This window comes from Haliotis rubra, unplaced genomic scaffold (genome assembly GCF_003918875.1).
Source record: "Haliotis rubra isolate DU_JTF1 unplaced genomic scaffold, ASM391887v1 Scf86, whole genome shotgun sequence".
Classification (NCBI taxonomy): domain Eukaryota; kingdom Metazoa; phylum Mollusca; class Gastropoda; order Lepetellida; family Haliotidae; genus Haliotis; species Haliotis rubra.
Window position 1 is genome coordinate 1,952,867 of NW_025767590.1, and position 26,212 is coordinate 1,979,078.

General features: G+C 38.8%; 1 protein-coding gene across 1 annotated transcript; it reads right to left on the minus strand.

Moving 5' to 3' along the window:
* Positions 1-2,531: 2,531 nt before the first annotated feature.
* LOC124262882 (syntaxin-binding protein 4-like) lies at positions 2,532-26,074 on the minus strand. The gene is made up of 20 exons (XM_046697466.1): positions 25,994-26,074; positions 22,617-22,698; positions 21,182-21,249; positions 18,200-18,295; positions 17,684-17,828; positions 15,373-15,485; positions 14,897-14,949; positions 14,587-14,691; positions 14,471-14,495; positions 12,953-13,140; positions 12,259-12,355; positions 11,468-11,592; positions 10,614-10,667; positions 10,117-10,182; positions 8,586-8,747; positions 7,317-7,448; positions 5,950-5,999; positions 5,068-5,186; positions 4,694-4,751; positions 2,532-4,100 (listed from the first exon to the last, which is right to left on the minus strand). Exons 2-20 carry the CDS (start codon positions 22,685-22,687, stop codon positions 3,992-3,994), a joined length of 1,836 nt encoding a protein of 611 aa, XP_046553422.1. The 5' UTR covers positions 22,688-22,698; positions 25,994-26,074; the 3' UTR covers positions 2,532-3,991.
* Positions 26,075-26,212: the final 138 nt, after the last annotated feature.

Sequence of the window (26,212 nt, forward strand, 5' to 3'; positions counted from 1 at the left end):
CAGGGGGAATTCACTGGCCATTATGACAATTTTTAACAAGTACAGCTGATCCATCTATCATGAGTGAGTTTAGTTTAGTGATATTCTGCTGTTTGCAATATTCCAAAAATATAATGCCAGGAATACCAGTAATGGGCTTCACACATTGTACCCATGACGGGTGATGAACGATTGCCTTAACCACTAGGCTACCCAACTGCCCCGATCCAACGATTGGTCATATTGCATAATAATCAAGACATCATATACCCGCCTTTTTTCTCATGATTTCTTCATTAAGGAAGATTCGGAAGATTCGGCTATGGCGAACTTTTATGAGTACTGCAGCACCATGACACTGGAAACATCAATCATACATGATACACAAGGTACATAGATGTATCAGAACAGGAACAGATAACTGATTCCCTGGAAGAATAGTTTAAATCATCATTTTGTTCAGCTGACTTCTTTCTGTGTGAGTACCACGGCCATGAATCATCATATTGCAGCTGAAACAAATATCTACTGAATTCATGGTTAGTGCTTGTGTTGATATTGGTGCTTCCATGAGAAACTCGGCCAGCTATTTTAACCCTGGTTAAAGACAATGGGGTAGAAATAATACTCATATCACCACACTAATGGGTTGGTATACCTCCAAATATACTTCCTGGCCCAATGCTATTCTTACCAACATACCACACTCAAAATGAATCGTAATGCATCTAAGCTTATCATTCAAGACTAACAAGATGTAATCTACAAGGTAAGCACCATGTTTAGACTAGTCAACATGTAATCACATAAAGTAAAGTTCGCACAATATAGTTGTCAATGTTGATAATTCAGCAAGAATCTGTGTGCTATTATGGCCTTCATGTACATGAAAACATAAAATCTTGTGACTTAGCTTCATACATAATCTCAAACTGGACTTGGAAGAACTGGCTTATTTTGACATTACATTGAGATATAAAATAACAATCAGTAACTACCACTTAGACATTATGCTGAGCTTTGATAATTTGATTTAAATAAAATCAACATGAATGAAATAAAAACAAAAATCATAATAAGCAGTGATATGCTTACACTGATTCTATTCAGACAACAATGGAGAAACGGTGTATCGGCAAATCCCTAGCACAAGTAACACAAGTAACACAATCCAAAAGCAGCATTACATTTTATGTAAAAAGGGTTTCCTAAACCATCATACTGGCCTTAATTCATACTGGAACATAGTGCTACATGCACGGCAACTGATACTGAGAACATTCATAAAGATACAAGAAGCACAGGTAGCTAGGCTACAGTTCAATCAAATATACAGTTTAAACAAAACATAATGCAGGGGTAACCTGTAACCTTCATGGCACGCAAGTTCACACACATTCTTTTCTCATTATGACAGACTGACAAAATAAGAGAGTATGTTATTAACATTACATGTCAAATTCAAAAACTGTCGCAACACAGAAGATATTATTAATCTGAGTCTGATGATCAATTACAGAGATTTTTGTCTGTATTAATTCTGAGATTGTAAACTAGAGTGAGTCTGGTTTTACGCCGCTTTTAGCAATATTCCAGTAACATCACAGCCGGGGACACTAGAAATGGGCTTCACACATTGTACCCATGTGGGGAATCGAACCCCGGTCTTCAGTGTGAGGAGCAAAGGCTTTAACCACTAGGCTACCCCACTGCCCCGTAAACTAGAATTATTGGGTAAATTTTAACATATTTTCCAAATAATGTATATGTGTCATATTGTTTTGTGAGCATGATGAATAGGTAATCTAAGACCATTTCAGTTAACAAAACTCAAATAATATGGACAATTAAGCAAAACAGTCACAGGAAAATCTTGAAAAATGATAGCTTCTATTTTGCGTTACACTTGAAACACGACATCTGAACAAGCACTTACCAAGCATGTCAACACTCCATCAACGCATTCTTAAACAAACAACATTTATGGCATGCTATCTTTATAACACAATGAGCCACAGACACTTTCTAAGTGCCTGTTTATTTTGTGAGTGAGTGAGTGACACAAAAATGTCTTCTATACTGAACAAGATCATGGTACAGAAATACGTAAAATCAAAACAGAAATGACAAAAATGTAAAATGTCTTGAATTTAAAAATATATCAAAACCTGTTGAAATATTAACTAATAATTAAGAAAAGAAACCAAGTCCAAGATTTGACAAAGGAAATCCATTATTGATCTTTCCTACAAAACACTTAAGGAAATCAAAGACACATATTTGTTAGAGAATGAATCCATGCTTTGAACGATTGTGCGTTATGCAGACTTCCAGACAAGCTGTGTATTGTGTAGTGAGTGAGTGAGTGAGTTTAGTTTAGTTTTACGCCGTGCACTGTAATATTCCAGCTATATGGCGGCGGTCTGTAAATAATCAAGTCTGGACCAGACAATCCAGTGATCAAAAGCATGAGCATCAATCTATGCAATTGGGAACCGATGACATGTGTCAACCAAGTCGGCGAGCCTCACCACCTTATCCCGGTAGTCGCCTCATACAACAAGCATGGGTTACTGAAGATCAGTTCTTACCCGGATCTTCACGAGTATGTATTTGTGTAAAGTCACCAATACCTGATAAAATTTGAATGGACTGCATACAAACACGAATGAAAATTTCAAAATTCCTGAAGTTTACATGACTGTAATTACCCAATGATGCATTTGGCTAGTGTACTTCTTGACCAATTAGTTTTTACTGATAAAATCCATCTTAAATCCAATCATCTATATGAACTTGACTGCTGGGATTAAATCACACGCTGTCATATGTTGCATCAGAATTATTATAATAAATATTTACGTAAGTGTTTAAAAATACCCACTAGACCGAACCCAAGGGAGTAAAACTGTATTAAAACCCAAAGATGATTATCCATACCCAATGTGAATGATAACATGAGGAAATACTCAATGGTTGTAAAAATGATCTGGGGCCATATGTAATGTGATTGTCGAAAACTACTGGAAAAACAATGGCCAACGTATGAGGAGGCTAAATCCACTGACTGAGATCTATTGCACTGTAAAAGCTTCCTTCACACAGCGGATACACCCTGTTCTGATGCGTCATTGTCTAATGAAACAAGAAATACAGTAAAATCATTTCACAAAGGAAATGGTTTAAGCTGAATATTATGACTTAAAGAACAGACTTGTCTGTCCATACACTGGTAAAGCACTGTCTATGAATACAACTTAAAATGTCACACTAAAAGGTGACTTTGTCCATAACCTACATACCCTGAAATCATAGTGGACTGAGCGGTTTCTATTGCCGACAAAACAAGCCATATAAACATTACCACAGGGCCAGCAGCTTCTTCAAAAGAAGGGTCTTATCCCCCTATTGCTAAACCATCAGATTAGTTGTAACTTTTTTACCTTGAACAGGAACAGTTTTAATCATCATTTGGGAATTTTCATCAGTATCTGAGCAGGTTCAGATAAATTCCTGTTAAACATTAAAAACATGACAAAATATAGTTACAATGATGATTGTTAAGTGCACATCAATTCAGCTGTAAAAACACTATGTAGCTGCCTGTCTTGTTTGTTGATTGTATTGCAATCGAAGAATGAGACATCTTAGCACTGGAAGAAAGATCAAACCTGTACCCATCCCTGTGTCTCATAATTTAAAAAATTAATACTGCTCAAAAAACAAGCACAAATATTTGTTCTACTTGACAAGCCAACAAATACAAGAGCAAGGTTTAACTGGCATAGACACATCACTGTGACAATGTGTCAGTTTGGCGTTCTTGGGGTGATATAGCTGATATCCACCACATGGTTAAATAACAAACCTTGTTAAGGCTAACATCAATGGATGGAAGATCGAGATCCAAGGCGACATACGCCGGTATTGCTGTTGGTAGTCCACACAAACTACACATGCTGCGGCAGGTTTGGACTGAAGACAATTGATGGAAGAACTCGATGACCTGCTCCTATCCCTTGTCAGCGTGTATTGTTGGCGGCTTGGGCTTGTGGAGTGAGTCGGTCTGATGCTGGACGCCGGACACAGGATGTGTCCATGTTGTTGTCTGGTTAGTATGGCTGCAACACAGCAAACATGTCAACCCTCTGATCTAGATCGGACAAAGGAAGTAAACAATGCTGTTTTCAAAGCTATATTTAGTATTCATTACAAATATTTTCTCAACATTGACTTAAATGGTCAAAAATGTTTCAAGCTGATTTTAGCAGGGGTCTGATGACCTAATATAATGAATCAGGCAAGCTGAACACATATTCTACCCCCTCAATCATCTAAACCCAAATCCAGTCAACTATGGTCAAAACAAGACTTCTAATACGAAAACAAAATCCAGGAAATATGTCGAAAATTCAGATCTCAGTAATGCATTCAGTGACATTTAGTGAGTTTGATAACATATACCCCGAAACTATGAGCACAGGAGCTTGTTTAACAATGCATTCAGTACTACTCTAGTCATATCATAACAGCCTGTAAATAATCTGATACACCTGTGAAGATCCAGGTTAGAATTGGCTGTCTGGTCCACAGTGAATTATTTACAGCTGGAATATTCGGGACTGTCTGGTCCAGTGCTGTGTTAAACAACAAACAAAACATCTGGACCAGACAAACCAGTGACTGAATCGTCAGTGGATGAAGAACAACTCACTTGATGTAGTACTTCGTTCCATCCCCTGTGTAGGCCTCTTCCCATCCATATGGCAGAGCTGGCAAACAAAGTCAAACTAGAATCACAACAGATTCTTCTCAATTCAGGTCTCATTCCAAAATGTGATCTCAGAACAAAGATTTACCATTGTTGACCTGGGCCTAGATTTATGAAGCTCTCTTAGCACTAAGATAGTCGTAAGTTAATGTTAATGTATGGCACTTATGACTATCTTAGCTCTAAGAGAGCTTAAAAAATCTAGGCCCTGTCAAGTAACTAGTTCCACTTGGTGATAGATGTTGCAGCTGTTTTTGTTTTGAGTTGCTACTTACACGTAGTCTATGTACTACCAATGAAGTCTGTATGTTACTTACGCACAGTCTCAATTAGAGACTTGACCATCTTCACCACCTCCTGTCCCTCCTTAGCCAAACCCTTGAGATTTTGTCTCTTGTTCTTCTTCGTCTGGTTCATCTGGTTCTTTTCATTCTCACTGAAATTCCAACCAATATCAGATGAAATACAATTATGTCTGCTATTTATTTACAATAAAATATCTTGAACATATCTTGCTGGTTCCTATCTTCCAGAGTTTTCTGAAAGTGTTGTGTACTGCTAAGTTAGAAGGTTCCAGTCTTTTGCGAGAACTCTAGGTTAAAATTGATCTTCAGCAACCCATGCTTGTCGTAAGAGGCTACTAGTGGATGGACTTGGTTGACACGTCATCATATCCCAGTTGTGTAGATTGATGCTCATGATTATTTACAGACTGCCATCATGTAGCTGGAACATTGTTAAAAGCAGCTTTAAACTTGAGAAAAACAAACTTTAATGCTGAATACAAAGGGATTAGCTTCTTACACTCAGCAATATTCCAGCAATACAACACTGGTTTGTAATTAATCTGTTGGGACCAGACAATCCAATGATCAGTCTATGCCATCAGCAACCCAATACAGTTAGTTGCCTCTTATGGCAAGTAAGTGATGCTGAAGACTAATTCCAACCCATAACATCACTGGGGTGTAAGGTAATTTGGAATTTGGTAAGGCAGGTGGCTCCATTAAGGTTGTCAACCTTGAGTATGCACTTAATGTTGTCTGATTCAAATGGCATGTAAACATTTCAAAGTTCCCCTTCTATTGATGATAATTTCCTCTATATGTTTAATGTATCTGAAACACATGTTAAGGATAATGTTAACGACAATCAATGAATGTCCAAGGAATGAACTGATCTGGATCCCTGAGTCTCACCTGGCCTGTATACCATCAGTGGCTGGAACTGTTATAGCCTCCTGGACATGCTGAAATAACAAACACACAGCAATTAACAGCAGCTGTGTAACCTTCAAATCTGTGTAACCTACAACAGCTGTAGAGTGAGTGAGTGAATTTAGTTTTACGCCGCTTTTAGTAATATTCCAGCAATATCATGGTTGGGGACACCAGAAATGGGCTTCCACGTGGGAAATCGAACCCGACGGGAAATCGACGATATGAGCGAACGCTTTAACCACAAGGCTACCCCACCACCCCACAACAGCTGTAGAAACACACATTATACAACAGCAGCTTTACAAAGATATATCCTACAACGGCAGTTGTAGAAACACATAGTTTTTCTATAGCAGCAGCTGTGAAACACGTTTCTACAACAGCAACTGTACCTACATTAGCTGTAGAAGTACACATTCTAAATCTTCAAACACACATTCCCCTCCATTTTTAGGGTGGGTGGTTTTGTGTCACCTTAGCACTATTCCAGTTACTACAGGGATAGAGACACCAAGAATACATTTTACTCATGAAGGAAAGCAGTCTGACAATCTGTTGATTTATCATGTGACAGTGTTGGATGTTAAACACCACACTTGTTAATATCAAGCTATATATAGTCCCTTTGGCTCAAAAGCGGACCGATGAAATGCAATCTAACTCGAAAACTAATAAACATAAAATACTCAATGAAACGCTGATCATAATCAAAACATCATACCCACTCTGTGAGGTTTTTGCAGAATTTTTGTCCTAAAAATAATAAAGTTGTTTAACAATCTATCATTAAAATACTGACACAGTTCACTATTTGTTATGAGGGAGGAGTGCAGAGAAAGGACAGCCAGGTGTTCGAGAACGGATGGAGACGGCACAGCACAGGTTAATGAATAAATAACTTTGTCTCTGAACGTGCTTCTCGAACACCTGGCTGTCCCTTTCTCCGCACTCCTCCCTTGTAACAAACAGTGAACTGTGTCAATATTTTAATGATAGTTTGTTAAACAACTTTATTATTTTTAGGACAAAAATTCTGCAAAAACCTCACAGAGTGGGTATGATGTTTTGATTATGATCAGTGTTTCATGAGAATGTTATGTTTATTAGTTTTCAAGTTAGATTGCAATTCATCGGTCCGCTTTTGAGCCAAATGGACTGTAACTGTGGACACTTGAAATAGGAAGCAAGAAAGGTTATCTGGGACCTCTTGTCTGTGTTCCACCTAGAGACTAACCTAGAACTCTCACTGCCCATGGCCAATATTTCTCACACCTGGCCCGTTATTTCACAGTTATTGGAGACCTGAACGAAATGCAGTAAAGTATATATTTGAATCTTGGACAAACCTCCACATATTCCAGTAGCTTCTCAGTGGTGACTTCATACGTCTTCCTGCCTGCCTCAGCTTTCTTTAGCTGACACACCAACACGGCCAGCTTCTTCTGGGCAAGGCTGGGGTTTGTAGGAGGCACGCCATCCTGGGGGATAACAGGTATCAGTGGACAGTGAGGCAGTGAGGTAATCTTTATCCAAGTTGGCAAATATTTCAACCATATTGTTACATGACAAATATTTGTTTTCTAAAAATAAATCATCAAAGGACAGTATATTATTAGGAACATATCACAGAGTACAATATTAAAGTCTAGTTCAAAACAAATCAGAGTGACATGTAGAGTACCCATATCTTTCGGAACATCAAGGTCAAGGTGACCTGTAGATTACCCCTTTCATCCATGACAGCATGGTGAGAATGACATGTGCATTACCCTCTTGTATTGTATCGCATCGGTTATTATTTGCTTTAACTGATGAACACATTTAAAGCAGGTCTCCATAGGAAGGAAACTAACCCTGTTTCTTTTCCATTTTATCCAACTACAAGTTGTATTCCGACTTTGGCCTTTCTCTGTGATTAAATAATGTAATGTGACACAATAATCCACCTTAACTGCTTTTGTTTCACCCTTTATGTATCATTCTTACAATCTTATTGATACAGACTTGTTTATCTCAATTACAGAAAGCGTAAATATTTCTGAAGCATCATTTAATAAAACAAAGACCAGTGTATAACATAATTTTCAAATATGGCCTGTCCAAGGACTGGCTGTCCAAAAAAGTCACCAATCCTGAACAAACACAGCCAGTCCCAAAAACAAAAACAATGAAAAATAATAGATAATACGAAGTTCAAACCAAGTTAAGTTTATTTTTTCAAATATTTCCCCAACCAAAGGACGGCCTTACTTATTTAATAGACCATCTTTCACAACAAATAGACCCGTCAAGGAAGGTGGGATGGGCTATGTTTTATACACTGCAAAGACTGCAAATCCAGTACATAAGTAAAAATACAGTTACAAGACTGACTGACTGACTGAGTTTGGTTTTACGCTGCTTTTAGCAATATTCCAGCAATATCACGGCGGGGGACACCAGAAATGGGCTTTACTCATTGTACCCATGTGGGGATTCGAACCTGGGTCTTCAACGTGACGAGCCAACGCTTTAACCACTAGACTACCCCACCGCCCCACAGTTACAAGAGTGTTATAACTGGGTTGTAATGCCTGATGATGAATCCATTATGGGAACATTGGGGGATGACTTACTGTCTTCACAAGTTGCACCCGGAGCTGTGCTATCTCGTTCTCCAGGAGTGCCACCACTTCCTCGTAGTCCTCTTCCATGGTGCGTGCCGCCAGCTGGGCCTGCTCAGCCAGGTGGAGCTTGCTACGGAGGGACCGGACCTCCTCAAAGGCATCCTGGGCCTCCTGGTTGGGAACAGTGAGAGAGTGAGTGAGTGAGTAAGTGAGTGGTTGAGTGGGTGGTTGAGTGAGTGGTTGAGTGAGTGATCAAAGGAGTAAGTGAGGGAGGGTGGGAGTGAGGGAGGGTGGAAGTGAGGGAAAGAAGGATGGAGAGTGACTGATTATGGTTTTTACAAGACAAATCGTATGGATAACAACTTCTAGAATAACGTTTCTGGGCTAGTTCTTGCTCCTTCGAAGGGGAAGACGAAGGAGAAAGAACTAGCCCAGAAACGTTGTGAAAAATAAATCAAGAAGTTGTTATCCATAAGATTTGTCTTGTATTACTACACCAACTTCTAAATGCCTTTGAAGAATTTGATTATGATTTTATTTGAACATCTGAGTAAAAGATCTGATTTTGATGAGACTAGATGCATGTATGTACTTTCTATTCAATTTCACTCAATACAATAAATTTAATAAAATATATCATACTTATAGGGAACATGAAAACCTTCAGTTTAGAGGGTCTCACCTATTGATGGATGATCATCTACTTAATAATAATAATAATTGATTTATAGAGCGCCTATTTCCAAAAGATATTGCTCAATTGCGCTATAAAGAGAAAAGATTGTAGACAATGTCTATGGAAAAGAGAGTTTGAAAAGATGAGTTTTGAGGGCAGTTTTGAAAGCGTCAGCAGATTCTATTTCTTTTAGGGCGAGTGGTAGAATGTTCCAGAGATAGGGGGCTGCAGCAGAGAATGCTCTTGATCCCATGGCTGTTTTGACGTGAGGCTGTGTAAGCAGTATGGAGGTTGACGAGCGGAGCAATCGGCTTGGAACATGGAGATGAATGAGGCTTTTAAGATATTGAGAAAACATGTTTTCATAGATGCAGTTGTGTGTAAGAAGTTTGTATTGAATTCTGCTTGATACAGGAAGCCAGTGAAGAGTTTGGAGGATAGGTGTCACAGTTTGGTAGCGTGGTGCACGGGCAACAACACGGGCGGCTGAATTCTGAATCCGTTGGAGTTGTGAAAGGAGCTGTTGAGAAAGTTGTAATAGAGGGAGTTGCAGTAATCAAGTTTAGAGAGAACAAGGCTGGTCGTTAGAAGCTGGGCGGTGTTGAAGTCTAAGAGGGTTCAGATCTTGCTAATATTGAAGATATGGTAGCAGCATTCTTTGCTGAGTGATTTGATTTGATTTTCTAATGACATTGTTGATTGAAAGATGACACCAAGATTTTTTGCAGAGTTGGACTGTGTGATAACATCTTGTCCATTTTCAAGAGATAAACTGTCAGGCTCTTTGGAAAGTTGATGCCTGGATCCAATGGTCAAGAACTCAGTCTTGGTGTCACTTAGAGTGATATAAATCTCATATCATACCCGACGGATTTTATGTAGTTCCTCTTCTCTTCTGAAACAGATTCTGTCCTTCTCTCGAACTAGTTCCTGGAATATGTCATCCATTTGAGTAAAACAAATATTACAGTTGATTCAAGCAGAAGTATCAATTGCAAACACTACAACAAACATAACTGAAAATATCAATTGAATGGTGAACATATCAAGAGTTACTCCCCTTTTCAAACTCAATGATAATGACAATGACAGTCCTTGAAGTTTGTTTTTTTCTAACATGCTTCCTTATTCCTTATCAATAGAAACAAGACAGTGTATCAGACCCAACTCGTTCACAAAAGCAGACTCTTCACAACATCTGTCTAACTTCTCTGCAGAGGGAACGTTCCTTGATTGCACAAGTCAAGTATGGTGATTGAAGTCAAGTATGGTGATTGAAGGTAAAGCCAGAACAGAAAGAATTTAATTACATATGATCTTTCAAAAGGCTTCTCCACGATAATACAAAACTCAATACTTACCCTTAGCTTTTGAACTTCAAGCCTCAACTGGTTTCTCTCATTCCACAAGCTTTCCTACAGACAGAAACAGATGTCACAAACAGGATGTTAGCCTATACACAGCTACAGGTGTGTCTACATCGAAACTCATCCTTACATCAGCCAACAAGTCAGATGCACTTAAGCAGGAATGACATTCATTTGTTATGGTCATTGTTATAGGTCCACATTTATTTCACAGTAACTGTAATCTTACCATTTACACTAGTTATTGAATTCTATTTAATTGAAGCCATTCTTTTACGACTTACATGTTAAGAATTATTTGTTCAGCAAATACTTTACAGTATAAAGAGATAGCAAAGTTCTGCCAATACAAATTGCCATTATATATGTTTAACATTAAAATAAGGCTAATAGTCAATAAATTCAGCCTTGTCAGTACAGAACCACTATGAATACCCTGTGGCCACTGTGGCCACTGAAATCTCATTTAGATTCCCACTCATTAACAGAACACAGGGTAACAACAATGTCTAGTTTTAATCCTAACAAAAGATGAGTGGCCAGTTACTATGTGTGTGAGAGAGTAAATACTGTGTTACGATGCAGTCAGTGCTCTTCAAGCTACATCATAGCAGATACAGTTTAGTGAGTGAGTGAGTGAGTATGGTTTTACGCCGCTTTAGCAATATTCCAGCAATATCACGGCGGGGTACACCAGAAATGGGCTTCACACATTGTGCCCATGTGGGGATTCGAACCCGGGTCTTCGGCGTGACGTGCAGACGCTTTAACCACTAGGCTACCCCACCGCCCCAGATACAGTTTAGATTATCACAGACAGTATACATGGAGTTTTCTTGGTGTATCACCTGGTCCAGCACTTCCTCCTCCTCCTCATACTCCCACGACTGATCCTGTGATGGTGTTGTTGGCCAGGCAACTTGGCGACCCTTTAAGTGGGCTTGAAACACCTGCTTGGCTGCCTTTACAAAAGCTGCAATGAAATACCAAAACTTGAAACTCTTTTTAGCTAATAATAGCCAATAATGAGGTATAGTTTTGCCACGCTTAGCAACAATGCAGCTGTAAGATGGAGGTCTGTATGTAATAGTGTCTGGGCCAGACAAACCCAGTGATTGACATCATGAGCATCAATCTACACATTTGGAATACGATGACACGCATCACTGAGTCAGAGAGGCTGACCATCACATCCCATCCCAGTGAGTGAGTGAGTTGAGTTTTACGTCCCACTCAGCAAAATTCCAGCCATATGGTGGCGGTCTGTAAATAATCGAGTCTGGACCAGACAATCCAGTGATCAACAGCATGAGCATCGATATGCGCAATTGGGAACCGATGACATGTTTCAACCAAGTCAGTGAGCCTGACCACCCGATCCCGTTAGTCGCATCTTACGACAAGCATGGGTTACTGAAGATCAATATTCTAACCCGGACCTTCCCGGGTACCATCCCATTACAGCAAACTACTGTTACAATGAACTCATTACGAACTAAGAAGCAAACTGTGGAGCAAAATGTTTTGGGACAAAGCTGTAGGAGCACCAATGATACATCAGGTACGAATACAAGAGCATCTATTCTTTGCATTAATTCTTCAGGTTCTTCATTTGTCCACAGATCTTGGAGTCACCTACCTCCGTACTCCACCTGGCCTTCGTCATCGATGTCCAGCATCTTGTGCAGCTCCTCCTGCTGATCAGCACTTGGTTCGAGGCCCAGGTACCGCAGCGTCTGCAATCAAACATCACTACCTCAGTTTGGAACAAACGTGTCAGTGAAATCTCTTGTCAAACAATAATCAAGTCTGGACCAGTGAGGTAGCCTAGTGGTTAAAGTGTTCACATGTCGATTCCCAACATGGGTAAAATGTGAATTCTGAATTCCAGATGGAATCAAAAAAAATAAAAATACTAGCATATGTAAGTTACTGAAAAAGTGTAATCCCAAATATAACATGTATATAACATGTGGTCACGGTGTACTATATTGGCATCTATTTGTCCATTGCCCGTCCTACTGTTTCAGTTAATTGTCCATCTTTGATATCTCATCAATTTTGGGGCGGTGGGGTAGCCTAGTGGTTAAAGTGTTGGCTCGTCACACCGAAGACCCGGGTTCGAATCCCCACATGGGTACAATGTGTGAAGCCCATTTCTGGTGTCCCCCGCCGTGATGTTGCTGGAATATTGCTAAAAGCGGCGTAAAACCAAACTCAGTCAGTCAGTCAGTCTTATCAATTTTGTTGTTTCTCATGTACATAAAGCTATCTGCTTATAGCTTTCATATGCTTGATGAAGGAGTAAGAATATACTCCAACAGTCTGCTTACCACTTCCAGCTTCTCGACCTTGACCTTGGAGTGAGGATCGATGGAGATCTTCCTGGAGATCCTGGCCCCTCCTCCTCTTGGAGAGCTGCCGATGCTACGGGGGGAGTATGTATCAAGAGGAGGAGGGGTGGTGGCTGAGGAGATTTGGACAGGACTAGTAGAGAGGTCACTATCATTCAGTCCATGATCTGCAAAAACCAAAAGAGAAACCTCTGGTAAAGAGATGTGCGCACATGTAGCAGACTCCAGTGCTCAAAGTTAAGAGAAAAAAAATCAGGATTCTTGCCACCGTCATAATGTTACAATCAAGGTGTAATTGGCTTCAATTCAAATACAGGAATTACATCAAAAAACTTTTACATGTGTAACACGGCTGTCTTTTTGTTGAATCTCTTGTAGTGGTCGTCAGATTAATTGAAATAATCAAAGAATGGTCGCAGTGACTAAACGACTAATCAATCGATCATGTTTTCTCATAATCGAACACAAACAATTCTGGAACACTTTTTGCATTAACAATAGTTTACACAAGGTTGGATTTGTCTGTTACATTTCATACATTTCCAAGTCATGATTGAATTTATCTTAAAGACTCCCATCCTCGATAATCTCCAGGGTATACGTTACGATCACTCTCCACTATACCCTCGATGCATCCATGGCTTGGCCCGATTATTTTATTACCTCCCTTGGCTGGCTTTTTATCCAATCAGGTGTCTACGCTGGGAAGTTGAGCGAACCAATCACAACTCACTTTCGCATCTTAAATTATCTAACCTTTTAAACTTGGCAACACATTTGATACAGAGGTACTCTGAAAGAGGTAGAAGGAGTTCTTTTATATAATTTTCAGATCTGTCAATTTGTTTGTATTATTTCCCCCAAAACTCTGAATGGCACTGCGAACAAACCTTCGAGACTGCGACCGCTATCTTTGTTGACACTGGCAAGCTCGGATGTAACGGCGGCTTATCTGATTGGCTACTGTGAGAATGCGGAGCCAGCAAAGGGAGGTAATATAATCATCGGGCCAAACCGTGGATGCATCCAGGGTATAGTGGAGAGTTATCGTAACGTATACCCTGGAGGTTATTGAGGATGAAAGACTTTATGAAATTTATGTTCCTAACATACTAGTCATCCTTTAAAGATGTCAAATTTGCCGAAAAATAGAACTACATGATTTTTTCTTTCTGTTTTTGTGCAAACAAAAATAATCAAGAAAATTTCATAAATGGCGCTAACCAATTATTTTCGATGATTGATTGGTTGTAATAAACCAATCATTAATTATGAGATTTTAACCAATTCCCAACACTAATCTCTTGTGTCATCATAATAATTCAGCTGATGTCTTAATATAAAGCAAAGCCAGTTCTCAAAATGGGAAATTTCAAAAACAGAACCCCTTTCCTGAATGTTTTGAAAGTTACTAATTCAAAACAAACATCATACTTAGACACACAGGTGTGTCATCTCAGATACAGAAAACAGCATTGCTTTAAAATGGACACCCACTGAGGTGAGCACATCTGTAGCATGCCTGTTTTAAAACACCACATTCTGCTATATTCCATTCATATAATGGCAGTGCTGACAGTGAGGGGGTCGAACTGAGCATGTCATGGACATACCTTTAGACATGTATGGGGTGGACGTGAGAATATCGGGACTGTTCCTGGCTTCTGCCTGGCGAAACTCAGTTGGTTCATGGAGGCTGTATAATCACCCTTGGATGCCTTCAATACAAGTGAGAAAATATCTTATGATCACATTTGCAGAGGATTGAAGAGCACAAACAACTAACATCTTCAAGTAACAATAGCCATTGTATCTTTACAAAAACAGAATACAGATGCACTGCATTTAAATACATGTTAGTTAATCCTTCTGATAGACTGACATGATGTTAAAGGCCTCCCAGCATAGAATACACCAAGTTACCTCAAAGGAATCATTTGGATGCTCTACTGGAATACCCTCAGGTGCAAGAGAATCTGAAACATTGCAGTAAGTATTAACAAGTATGAATATTCATTTAGCACCATCAAAGCAGCCTATATATGGAGACAACTGACAAATGAACAACTACTGACGCCATCAGCATGGTGACATCATATCAACCACAGAGTATAGGTTAAAGAGGACTGATTCTAACCCGGAAACACCACAGATGGAGGGTGACTATTGTCTTATACCAAATTTAGCAGCAAGCCAGGTATATAACATAACAGAACTCCACAAATAGAGAGCGAGTGTTTTACACCACCATTACAATATTCCAGCAATATCACTGCACATGTATTGAATGTGGACATTAAGCATGACAGGCAAACACTATCACCACAAGGTTATGCAACAGTGTCGGGGTTCAGGGGCACGTAACTCTCTCAGAATCCAATAACTAACTGTTTCAGTACCTTTCTGAATTCTTGATAATTCCTCCGCCCCTGCACCACCATTAGCAAAGGAGGCATCAGCAACGACTGAACTGCGACCACTGTGCTTTCCTGAATACAATCCATACTCTTCTCTGTAAAGGATAATATGAAAATACGTATTTATAGATTAGCTGTACTTGTATTTTCGAACCTAAGTTAAAGTAAAACATAAAATTCTTTCATCATTATCTGTGTCTGAGAGTTTTTGGTGGCTTTCGGTTTCAATGCTGATGTACGTCAAGCTATAACAGTGTTCACAAATAGTGTCTGACCCTCTGACAAATCTGGCAGATTCGCCAACGGTCCGATAGAAGTCTACAACCAGCCGGCCCCAGTGTCTGACTGTATATTTCACAATGACTTTGGCTGAATTTGTTATGTAAGACATGTGCCACTTGTTTGCTGTTTATAAATCTTATGTTTGTTGCCAATTATAAGGAATACTAGTATTATATCTGAAATGTGTGTTTAATTTTATTCTGAGAGTCCTGTGCATTTTCAATGGGTGAGACAGACATCTGAAACTTACAGGACCCAATGTCCTGTTACTTTGAAACACCATTCGTGAACACTGCTATAACAATGTTAAAAGTCTACCACCATTAATGTAGGTGTTACCCTGGAAGAAATATAACAGTTTTGTCATTATACAGCACTTAATAGAGATTATTACAAGAGCAAGTGTGTCATACGACTTGTACGAAACGGCTGTCAAATTTTGTATTGACAATATCAACAACTAGGCTAGGCTCACTGATTATGTTTTACTCTGTGAGAAATTACAAAACAGTGAGTGACATGTATAAGAAAGTCCTAAACATCTTTTGGAAGGATGGCTTCATGTCCATTAAACTGGCAATGGCTTTTGTTTCTAGGAAGTCCAAGTTACCTCCCTTACCCATATCTGTTCTCCCATCTCAACACATGATTGGCAAAATGTGAATGTAAATCAAGGTAATTCACAATAGATGGAACCACAGGAATAGTTCCAGGGTATAGTGGAGGTTTACTGAAATGCTTGTCCTGGGGACACAGAAGATGATCTGCCACATTTCACTCACAAAGATTTGGAGAGCCCTTGGAATTTAAGTGTGGAGACAAGACTACCACTATTGATTCATCTTTTAACCCAGTCAATGTACGTCATTTCAACATGAGCAGTAATGTTTGCCTCCTTCGCTCTAATTCAAACTGACAACATTCTATTCAAATTCTCAATCCCCAGGTGTATCAACTTTAGTGGTGGTCCGATTAATTGAAATAATCGAAGATTGGTCGCAGTGACTAAGCAACCAAGCAATCGAACATGTTTTTTCGTGATCGAACACGACAAATATTGGAACACTTGTTTGCATTAACAATATTTTTCACAAGGCTGGTTTTGTCTGTGTCATTAAATTTACATTTCATAAGCACTACAAGCTCGTTCCAAGTTATGATTTAATTTATCTTAAAGAATCCAGGAAATACGTGTTCCTAACATACTAATCATCATTTAAATATGCAAAATTTGCAAATGGACTTCAAGCAATTTGCAAAAAACCTAAATTACTACATGTTTTTTCTTTATTTTTTTGTGTGCATTAACAAAAAATAACAGGGACATTTAATAAATGATGCTAACCAATTATTTTCGATGATTGATAGGTTGTAATGGACCAATCATCAATTATTAGATTTCAACCAATTCCCAACACTAATCTACTTGGTATCAGCATGCTTATGATGTTGTCAGTGATGAATTTAGTTATATAACACTTATGATTTGCTTCTAATACAATGGATTTTGAGCCCTGATGATATGAACCACTTACTTGACTACAGCTTCACACAATATCAACAATACAATTTATACAAGTATGTGGCAGGACAAGGAGAAAATGGAAAACAACCTATTTATTACACAATGTTTCAGGGCTCTGACGAAGGGGAAAGAATCACCCCTAAACTGCTGAGTATGTAACAAGAAACTGCTATCTGTAAAACGCCTTATCATGAGTACATCCAATTACTTGAGTGGGTGAGTGGGTATGGTTTTACGCCGCTTTTAGCAATATTCCAGATATATCACGGTGGAAACACCAGAAATGGGCTTCACACTGTGCCAATGTGGAGAATCGAACCCAGTCCTTCAGTGTCACGAGTGGATACTTTAACCATTAGGCTACCCCACCACCTCCAAAAAGGATCACAGTAGGGATTAATTACACTTTTCACTATTTCTTCATATCTACCACGCTTTTGATTCTTTCATTTCAGGGGTAACACAGCAGGCTAAAATTAACTTTACCTTGACTGCTCGTCCCGTGTGAATATCATTTCAACTCGGTTTGAAGCGGCAGCATGTCTCAGAATGGCCAGAGCTGTATCATTAGTGACACCCTCTAGACTTTCTCCATTCACTGTCAACAGCTGATCCCCTTCTTGCAAACTGCCTACAAACAGTCATAAGCTATCTATATTTTTTTCAGACACTACTTTTTCCATTGTTGCTCTGATTATTCCAGTTTTATTAAGCTTCTTAGAAAATCTGACAATTATATGATTAATTGTTTTTCCTTATTTGAATGTTTCATCAGCATTTCCGTTGCTTATCATATTTTCACCTAATGACATACAAAAGTATGACATTTGCATTACAAATATATATGAATATATAGATTTTATAAAAGTCATAAAAGCTATATGATGGAACACCTTAAATTCTTTTTAGAAAATCTTTGCAGTGTTTACCAGTCATACACAGTAATATATAGTTAAACAGTTCTATATCACCGACTTAAAATACAAGCACCTTTAGACTTACCATCAATTTCCGCCAAGCCTCCACGTAAAATCCTCTTCACAAAGATGCCAAACAACTCGGTACCATCAGGGCTGCATCCTCCACAGATCTTGAGACCTGATTGCCATGGAACAATTACTACTTGAAACACTCAAGATTATGCCAGATCAATATGTAGAGTTACCTCCCTTCCCTCAATGATCTTTGGGTTAAACATGCTATTAGTTCTTAGAGAAACAATACCAACTGTTATTTTAGTCCAACTTTGTGCAATTTGGATCTGTAACGCAAGGATTAAGAAAAGGCACATGAGTATGTGAGATATATTTGCATAGTTTGAGAAGTTACATCAGCCTCATAATGGAGAGATGCCTTGGGTTATAGATGGTGAACTGATGTATAACTGGTTATGTAATAAAACGACCAATAGACCAGTTGACTATCTTAATAATCTTGCCTCCTTCATCTTGGTCTGTGGGCTGGCAGGGGCAGTGTGGGAGTCAAGTAGTTGAAAGCATTCGCTTGTCACGCTAAAGACCTGGGTTCGATTCCCAATCTGGGTACAATGTCTGAAGCCCATTTCTGGTGTCCCCTTCCATGATATTGTCGAAATATTACTAAAATCAGTGCAATACTAAACTCACTCACCCATGAGCTGTTTAACCCATAAAGATTTGGGTTAGAATTGGTCTTCAGCTTTTAAGGCAGTGACTAACAGGATTCGGAGGTCAGACTCGCTAACTCGGTGATGCAAATCATCATATTCCAGTTGCATAGATCTATGCTTATAATGTCAGTCACAGGATTGGCATGATTACTTCAAGACTGTCATCATACAGCTGGCATATTGCTGAGTGTGGGGTTAAACAACAAACAATCAACATCGGTTTGAAACAGGGATCTTCTATTCCAGGATGGATGACTCACAGCTTTGCTGGTCAAAATGTGAAATGAATGGCTGTCAACTTTTTATGCACAGATTTAAAGCAGTGATGGAAATTGTGCTTGATCTCTGAGCCATGGCACAGAAAATAATTAAATGGCACACATGACATATTTTCTCAGTGCCATGGTGGCACACCTAAAATTATATATAAAATACGCACCATGATTAATTTATTTAAAATGCAATACATTTGATCCATTCAAATGATTGAAAACCAGTTTTTGCACCTCATGAAATTTTTATTGGTGGCACACTCAACCTCGCACTCTTATTTTCACAAAGGCAAACCTAAATTATCTACCTTGTGCCCTATGCCACCCTTTGAAAAAATGCTTTTCTGACCATGTAAATGAATAGATATTGGATATCATGTCTTTATATAAATTTAATCCAGATCAACCATCATATTGTCATTCAACTGCCAATGGTATGTTCTAAGGAGTGAAAGACTTAAGACATCTTCGCAAAATTTGATCAAGAACATATCTAACTTATATGTTTGAGTTATTCTTCTGGAAACAAACAGAAGCTGAGTGAAACCCCAGTTGATCCAAAGTCAAATTGGTTTCTGCAGAAACCAAAAAAACAGAATTAACAAATATTCACTAAATAACTAAAGGCACCACTTCATGGCTAGATTGACATCTGTGAAACTTCAGACAGAACTGGACAGACAGAAAACTATTCAAACCTGAATGCAAGACTTACATGCAGAGGGCGTATCCACAATTACCAACATGCCTTACATTTGCTATGACCATCTATCTGTGTATCACATTCAGACAAAATGATGATTCAAGTATTGTCTATACTGATAACATCATAGGTATCAGTGAACCATTACTGCTGCTCTGTCTACTAACTCCAAATTCATTATACACACCAACTAACAGTTACTGATTTCTCAACCTCCGAAATAAGTCTAAGTTTCACACCTGTCACTAATTATGTGTCTCCACCTGGATTAACGTTTACACTAGTACACAGAGTAGAGTCTCTTTAAAGGGGCACAAAGCTAGAGTTTATTTTGGAAGTCCCAGATTGATTCAAGTCATCAAAACATTATTTGTTGGTCTGCCACATCCATGATGTCTATCAACCTAGCAGGCCTGAATGGTATACCAGTATATGAATGCATATCACAACAAATACACTATGAGGCAGTTATGATATAAATCATATATATGGTGTAATGAATAAGAACCTCTATTTCCTAATACAATATTGAGCCCGAAGTTGATGTATTATACTATGTTATTTGACCATGTTAACAGTGTTAACTTAGCATGACAATGTCATAATTTACAGCTTAATGATTTGGTTGACAGGAGCCTGGCAAAGCGACACAAGTTATGTGGTTCAGTTCATTGAATATGAGAGTGTATTGTAACAGCCGTAACATGTATGCAATATATGGAAACTGGGTCAACAAAATAAAACATGTGTCAATAATAGTATCAGTTTACCTAAAATCTACAGAGAAATTCATAAACAAATAATTTTTCCCATCAAAACCGATTGATGAAACAACAGAAATGTGGAGGTGATTTTTGTCTCATTTAGTATCCAAGACTAAAAAAATAGTGCCACTGACCATGCTGAGTAGTACATACATTAATATGTCAAAAATAGAATCTGTATCACAGTTAAATATTACAATACGCATCAAAATACACATACTTGTATGCCAATACACACCCCAATGTATTTGGTTTGTTTTGGTTGTTTAATGACGCACTCAGCAATATTCCAGCTATATGGCGGCGGTCTGTAAATAATCAAGTCTGGACCAGACAATTCAGTGATCAACAGCATGAGCATCAACCTACGCAACTGGGATATGATGACATGTGTCAACCAAGTCAGTGAGCCTGACCACCCGATCAAGTTATCGCCTCTTACGACAAGCACGAGTAAGCCAATGTAACAGGTCCTGAATACCATTTGTACATGAGAGTGTTTCAATTTCAGACAAGCACTAACTGCATCATCTTGAGTTGGAATAAAATGGCAACAGACAATGGCCAGCGTTACTTTGTAACAGCCACGTTACTTACCTAATCCATGAGAACAGTCAGTAAAAACAACCAGTTCTGCTTCTCGTATATCTTCATCTTCTTCAACTCTGTAAAATAAAGGAATGTAAATTGTAAACTGCAGTAACACCCCTACAAAAAGGTACACAATACAAATAAAAACATGAGATTTTCCATTATGTTCAATATATTTGTACTCCCTCAGGTCCAGTAAGATTAAAATGATTAAACCGTCCTTGTGTAGCAGAGTGTTGACTTGGCTAACTTGTCTGATAGGCAAGCGAGCAATTTTAATTTTATGCCGCTTTTAGCAATATTCCAGCAATATCACGGCGGGGGACACCAGAAATGGGCTTCACACATTGTACCCATGTCGGGAATCGAACCCAGGTCTTCAGCTTGACAAGCGAACGCTTTAACCACTAGGCTACCCAACCACCCTTTGTAGGCAAGACATTTTGTAGCCAATGAAGTGATTTTAGTACAAGCTGGATGTGTTCATTAGGCTTAACCTTAGTACATGTAATTATCCCTGCAGCTGTGTTCTGCAATCTTTGTAGTCTGTGAAGTTGATCCTTAGAATGCCATTGTGGAGTCTGTTGCAGTATTCCAGGTAAGAAAGAATAAGTACATGAATGAGTGCTGCAGTGCCACTTCTAGTAATAATGATAATAATGATGAGTATTTATAAAGCGCTGTATCCATCCACAAGGTAGTAAGAAAATGCAGAATAGAACCAATGCTACTGAAGTGGAAGTGGGATTGAAATATCTTGAGGGTTCACTCCAACGTGTGGATGAGGCTGCTATTTTGAATGTAGAGGTGTGAGTTTAAATGGTTGTTGATTTCAAGCTTTCTGGCAGTAGATGTACAGTACTGCATTTGAGATTGTACTGATGGAGGCTGTCACATCTTACACTGGAAAAATGTGGATGCTGACATTCTTGCCTGAAGCTAAAGAGTGACTTGGGTTTAACAATCTTTGGAAATTTATATTGCATTTATACCAAATCATGTCGCCACCAAAGTTATAAGGATGGTACACCACCATTGGGGTATGATAACAAACGATTGGTCAAGAAACTGAACATGACAACACAACTCATTTAGGTGCTATTCACAACCAACATAAGTTACTGGGGACCTGTTCTAAGGATGCAGTAAAAGCTCTAGGTTAGTGTTGACTTCAGTAACCCATACTTGTCACATATAAGAGGATTGGACAGACAGGCTTGCTGACTTCATTGATGCAAGCCATCATACCTAAAATACATGTGATGTTAATCAACAGATTGTCTGATCCAGACATGATTATTTATAAACTGCATCATATAGCTGGAATGGTGTTGAGGGTGGCAAAAACAAACAAATCTAACCTAAAATTGGTTATACTAGTAAGATAAGAATCGAAGGACAAAGACGCCTGTACAGAAAGTGTTTCTCCCACAATACTCACTGATCCACTGGCAGGTCCAGCGTCTTCTGTTCAGACATCCTGGATTCAGCAGTAGTCAGTGATGTAGACATGCTGGATATATCTGACAAAATCAACTTCGCCTTTGAAATATCCAACGTGATTACATTTTTCAAATTGGTAAAACATTCAAACATCAAGAGATTTTGTCATTTTATCCAATCAAAATCTTGAGTTAGTTGTGCTTAATGTTGGTCTGAGTGAGTGAGAGAGCTGTGTTAATTTCGAAGTGAATAGTATTCCAGTTACATCATGCCAGCTTAATGTCAGGTGGAAAGCCCCATGTGATACCACTTTGGTAAAACTGACAAACCTAGGAACATACATCCTGATCCACAAAGCGTTCATAACTCTATAGTTATCATAGGCTTGCGAATGTTGTAGCACTAAGAACATTCGTGGATCAAGACCCTGGAGTGCCCAAGGGATGTAACTCAGCACAGCTAATTGTGGTACCTTAAACCAATAGGTCATCAGTGCCCGAAAAAAAAATTATACACTGAGTGACAGACTATAACTTAAAGTTCTGACCTTAGACTCTGCCTCTATTGTGTCAAATCAAAATTTGAGAAAGAAAACTGATAGAAAAATGTTCTGTTTGATAATATGTATACTGAAAGCCATTAAAATGCAATTGGTATTTGTTTTTTCCTGCGATACAGAGGATGTAGGGATAAAAGGCTGTTATTCTGGACCATTTCGAGTTCGAGTCCCGGAGCATTCCTCTCACATGAACTTTGATACTTAAAACTGAACCTTTGACATTTCTCGTAAACACAACCACATTCATGAAACACGTTGTGCACATGCATTACCTGCACCCAGGCCCTGTAAAAGCACAAGGAATTGTGGATCTCAATCACTTTGAGAAAAAGCCACACTTGACACAAGACGAAAGGAATCAGGTTATCGGTATGGTCAGCCAAGGTGCTTCAGATGTGATGATTGCCAGGCACTTTAATGTGCATCCATCCACTGTAAGTCGACTCAGACAACGTTTTCGGGCTACCGGAAGTGTTGCTGATCGTCTGCGAACTGGTGCACCACCTGTGATAACAGCTTGACAAAACCGCAATATCCGAGTTTCACACTTGGTTCCAAACAGCTGATGATTAGGCAAGGAGGACAATTGGGACAAGTCAACGTCATTTCAGCGCCCAAAAGGTGCAAGGACGCCTTGCTGCCTTCAACATCCGGTGTCGTCACCCGTACCGTGATCCAACCTTATTGCATCGCCACAGACTTGCCAGACAGCGATGGGCAGCAAATGGGGCCAATCTTGGCAACAGGACATGGCCAGATGTCATTTTATCAGATGAATCCAGGTTTAACTTATCCTTTGCAGATGGATGTCAACAGATTTATCGACGTAAAGGAGAAAGACTTGTGCCAAACTGTGTCCTTGAACATGATTGTTTTGGAGGGGGTGGTGTCATGATCAGACCACAGACCATCAGGGGCTGCAGACCATCCAACAGCTGTTCCTGAGAAATGTGTGTCTTTCAATGCCCCAAAGACTGCGAGCATGTCTTGCAGCGCACGGTGGACACACACGATATTGACTGCAAGTGACCCCGCCTTTGTGTGATGTTGTTGTTGCGTCACTGATGTTGTTGTTGACTGGACATTTTCAGATGAAATTATTCACAGATGTTCACTTAAAACATATCTGTCAGTTAGGTTTATATATGTTGAAATTAGTATGAGTAAAGAAAGTATGAATGTCAAATTGCATTTTTAATGGCTTTCAGTATAGTTTGTACCTAAATCTTTCAGTTTGGAAGCCTGTGGTCCACTGGAGTGATTGCGAATGTAAAACTGGTTCATGTTTTCCCATGCGCTTCAACTTGTGAGTATATATTACTTTATTTGAATCCTCGCTAAAATATACGATCTCACTTTTTAGTTTAAAAACAATTTTAATTATTTAGATGGGGAAAACATTCACTGGCCACCACGACCACTGCAAACTTATCATTTAGTGGTCCTGATGAATTTTTACTAGTAATGGACCTCAGGACCAGTGTAAAGTTCGCACATTGGTGTCCCCTGCTGTGATACAACTAAAAGCGGCAAAACATAAAACCCAATCCAAGTCACTCAGATACTGGTCTGAAACTTGAGTCTACTGAAATTCTGTTTAGTCTAGTAAGTAAGATAACTCTGGAAACCATATAGAAAAACATCCAGTTAACTAACACTCCACACAGTAACACTGTATTCCACTGAAAGTGATGCTGAGAGACACGTTCTGGGTAATAGTCTAAAAAACATCTTAACAAGCACTGATCTTACTGGACATAAGCTAAACTCTGAAGAATAAACTTTGCTGGCATTAAAATGGGATTCTTATTTAAATATCAAACTGTAGGTACCACAAGAATCAGCATGGTGGGCATGGAAACTGGTGGCACTGGAGACATAAATAGTAAAACAGACCAAATGGACAACTATTAACAGTTTACACAACAAATACACGTTTTACTAGATTCAGATACCAGATGACCTGTGGCGAAAGTTACAAAGCATTACTTTTACCATAAAGTAAATTGCGACCATGGGAGATCATTTATGTAGGACGTTAAATTCCCTAACAGTCCACATGGCTTCAATAACAGTCTTGGATCTGACAGTAGTATAGTTGCATGTTGCCACCACAACACAACACAAAATGATTTTATCTATTCACAGGTGAAACTTATGAAGGACTGATGATGTCTGTTGTACAGTTAAAATTTTGAATCTCGTCACATTAAAATGGTGGTATAAGAAGACCAGTGTGGAATGTGCAAAAATATAGTAAGTATATCTTTTCCCTGCAATGCAATAACAATGTTTCAGAGGCGATTTACCTATTTGTCTATTTGATATAATATTTAATCTTTACCTTCAGCTTGCAAAAATATATCATTTTGTGTTGCATTATATAACATCAATGCTTGATAATAATTATGTTTCGATCTAGAGGTGGTGCATTAACCGTTACTGGCGTTAGAAATGGGTAGGAATGTGTCAGTTCGACACAAATATTTTGTTCCATTAGAACTGCATTTTCATTTTCTTTGCAGATGTAATTGAAATAACAATCGAGAAGGACGGTGTGATTTCGTAGTTGCAAAGTATTTCATTGTCACAGAAAGAAGCGCCATTGTCACATTTGCAAGCGCCATTGCTTCGAATTGGACTCCAGTGGAGTTGTTTACGTTTTGACACGACAAAACAAAAGAACTGAAAGACGGCAAGCAGCCGACGTAAGATTGGGGATGGTTTAATTGCTCCATTGGTTATGCATATTCATTGCCAATACCCATGTAAATTCGGGAGCTAAATCAGCTACCGCTTTGGTAATTGCCACTTACTAATTAACGCCAGATTAGTGTTTGCATTGTTAAATGGTTGATTATCCAGCTTCTGAACTTCTGAAGTTTCCTTAGCCTGCAACTTACATACTACTTTCTACTAGACATATTAACTATAATTCTGAAACGGAACGATGCAAAACTTGTAGTATAGAAAAGAAACTGAGAATCATAACTCAGTTAAACAAAATAGATTTCTGTTCAGTGATTTTAGAAATA

Excerpts from the sequence above, each read along its gene's own strand:
- LOC124262882 (XM_046697466.1), bottom strand. The coding sequence starts at position 22,687 with ATGTCTACATCACTGACTACTGCTGAATCCAGGATGTCTGAACAGAAG. Across the intron at positions 13,141-14,470 it reads CTACAGATGTGCTCACCTCA|ATCATGGACTGAATGATAGT; the intron begins GTGGGTGTCCAT and ends TGGTTTTTGCAG. Across the intron at positions 7,449-8,585 it reads GGGTGCAACTTGTGAAGACA|GATGGCGTGCCTCCTACAAA; the intron begins GTAAGTCATCCC and ends GTTATCCCCCAG.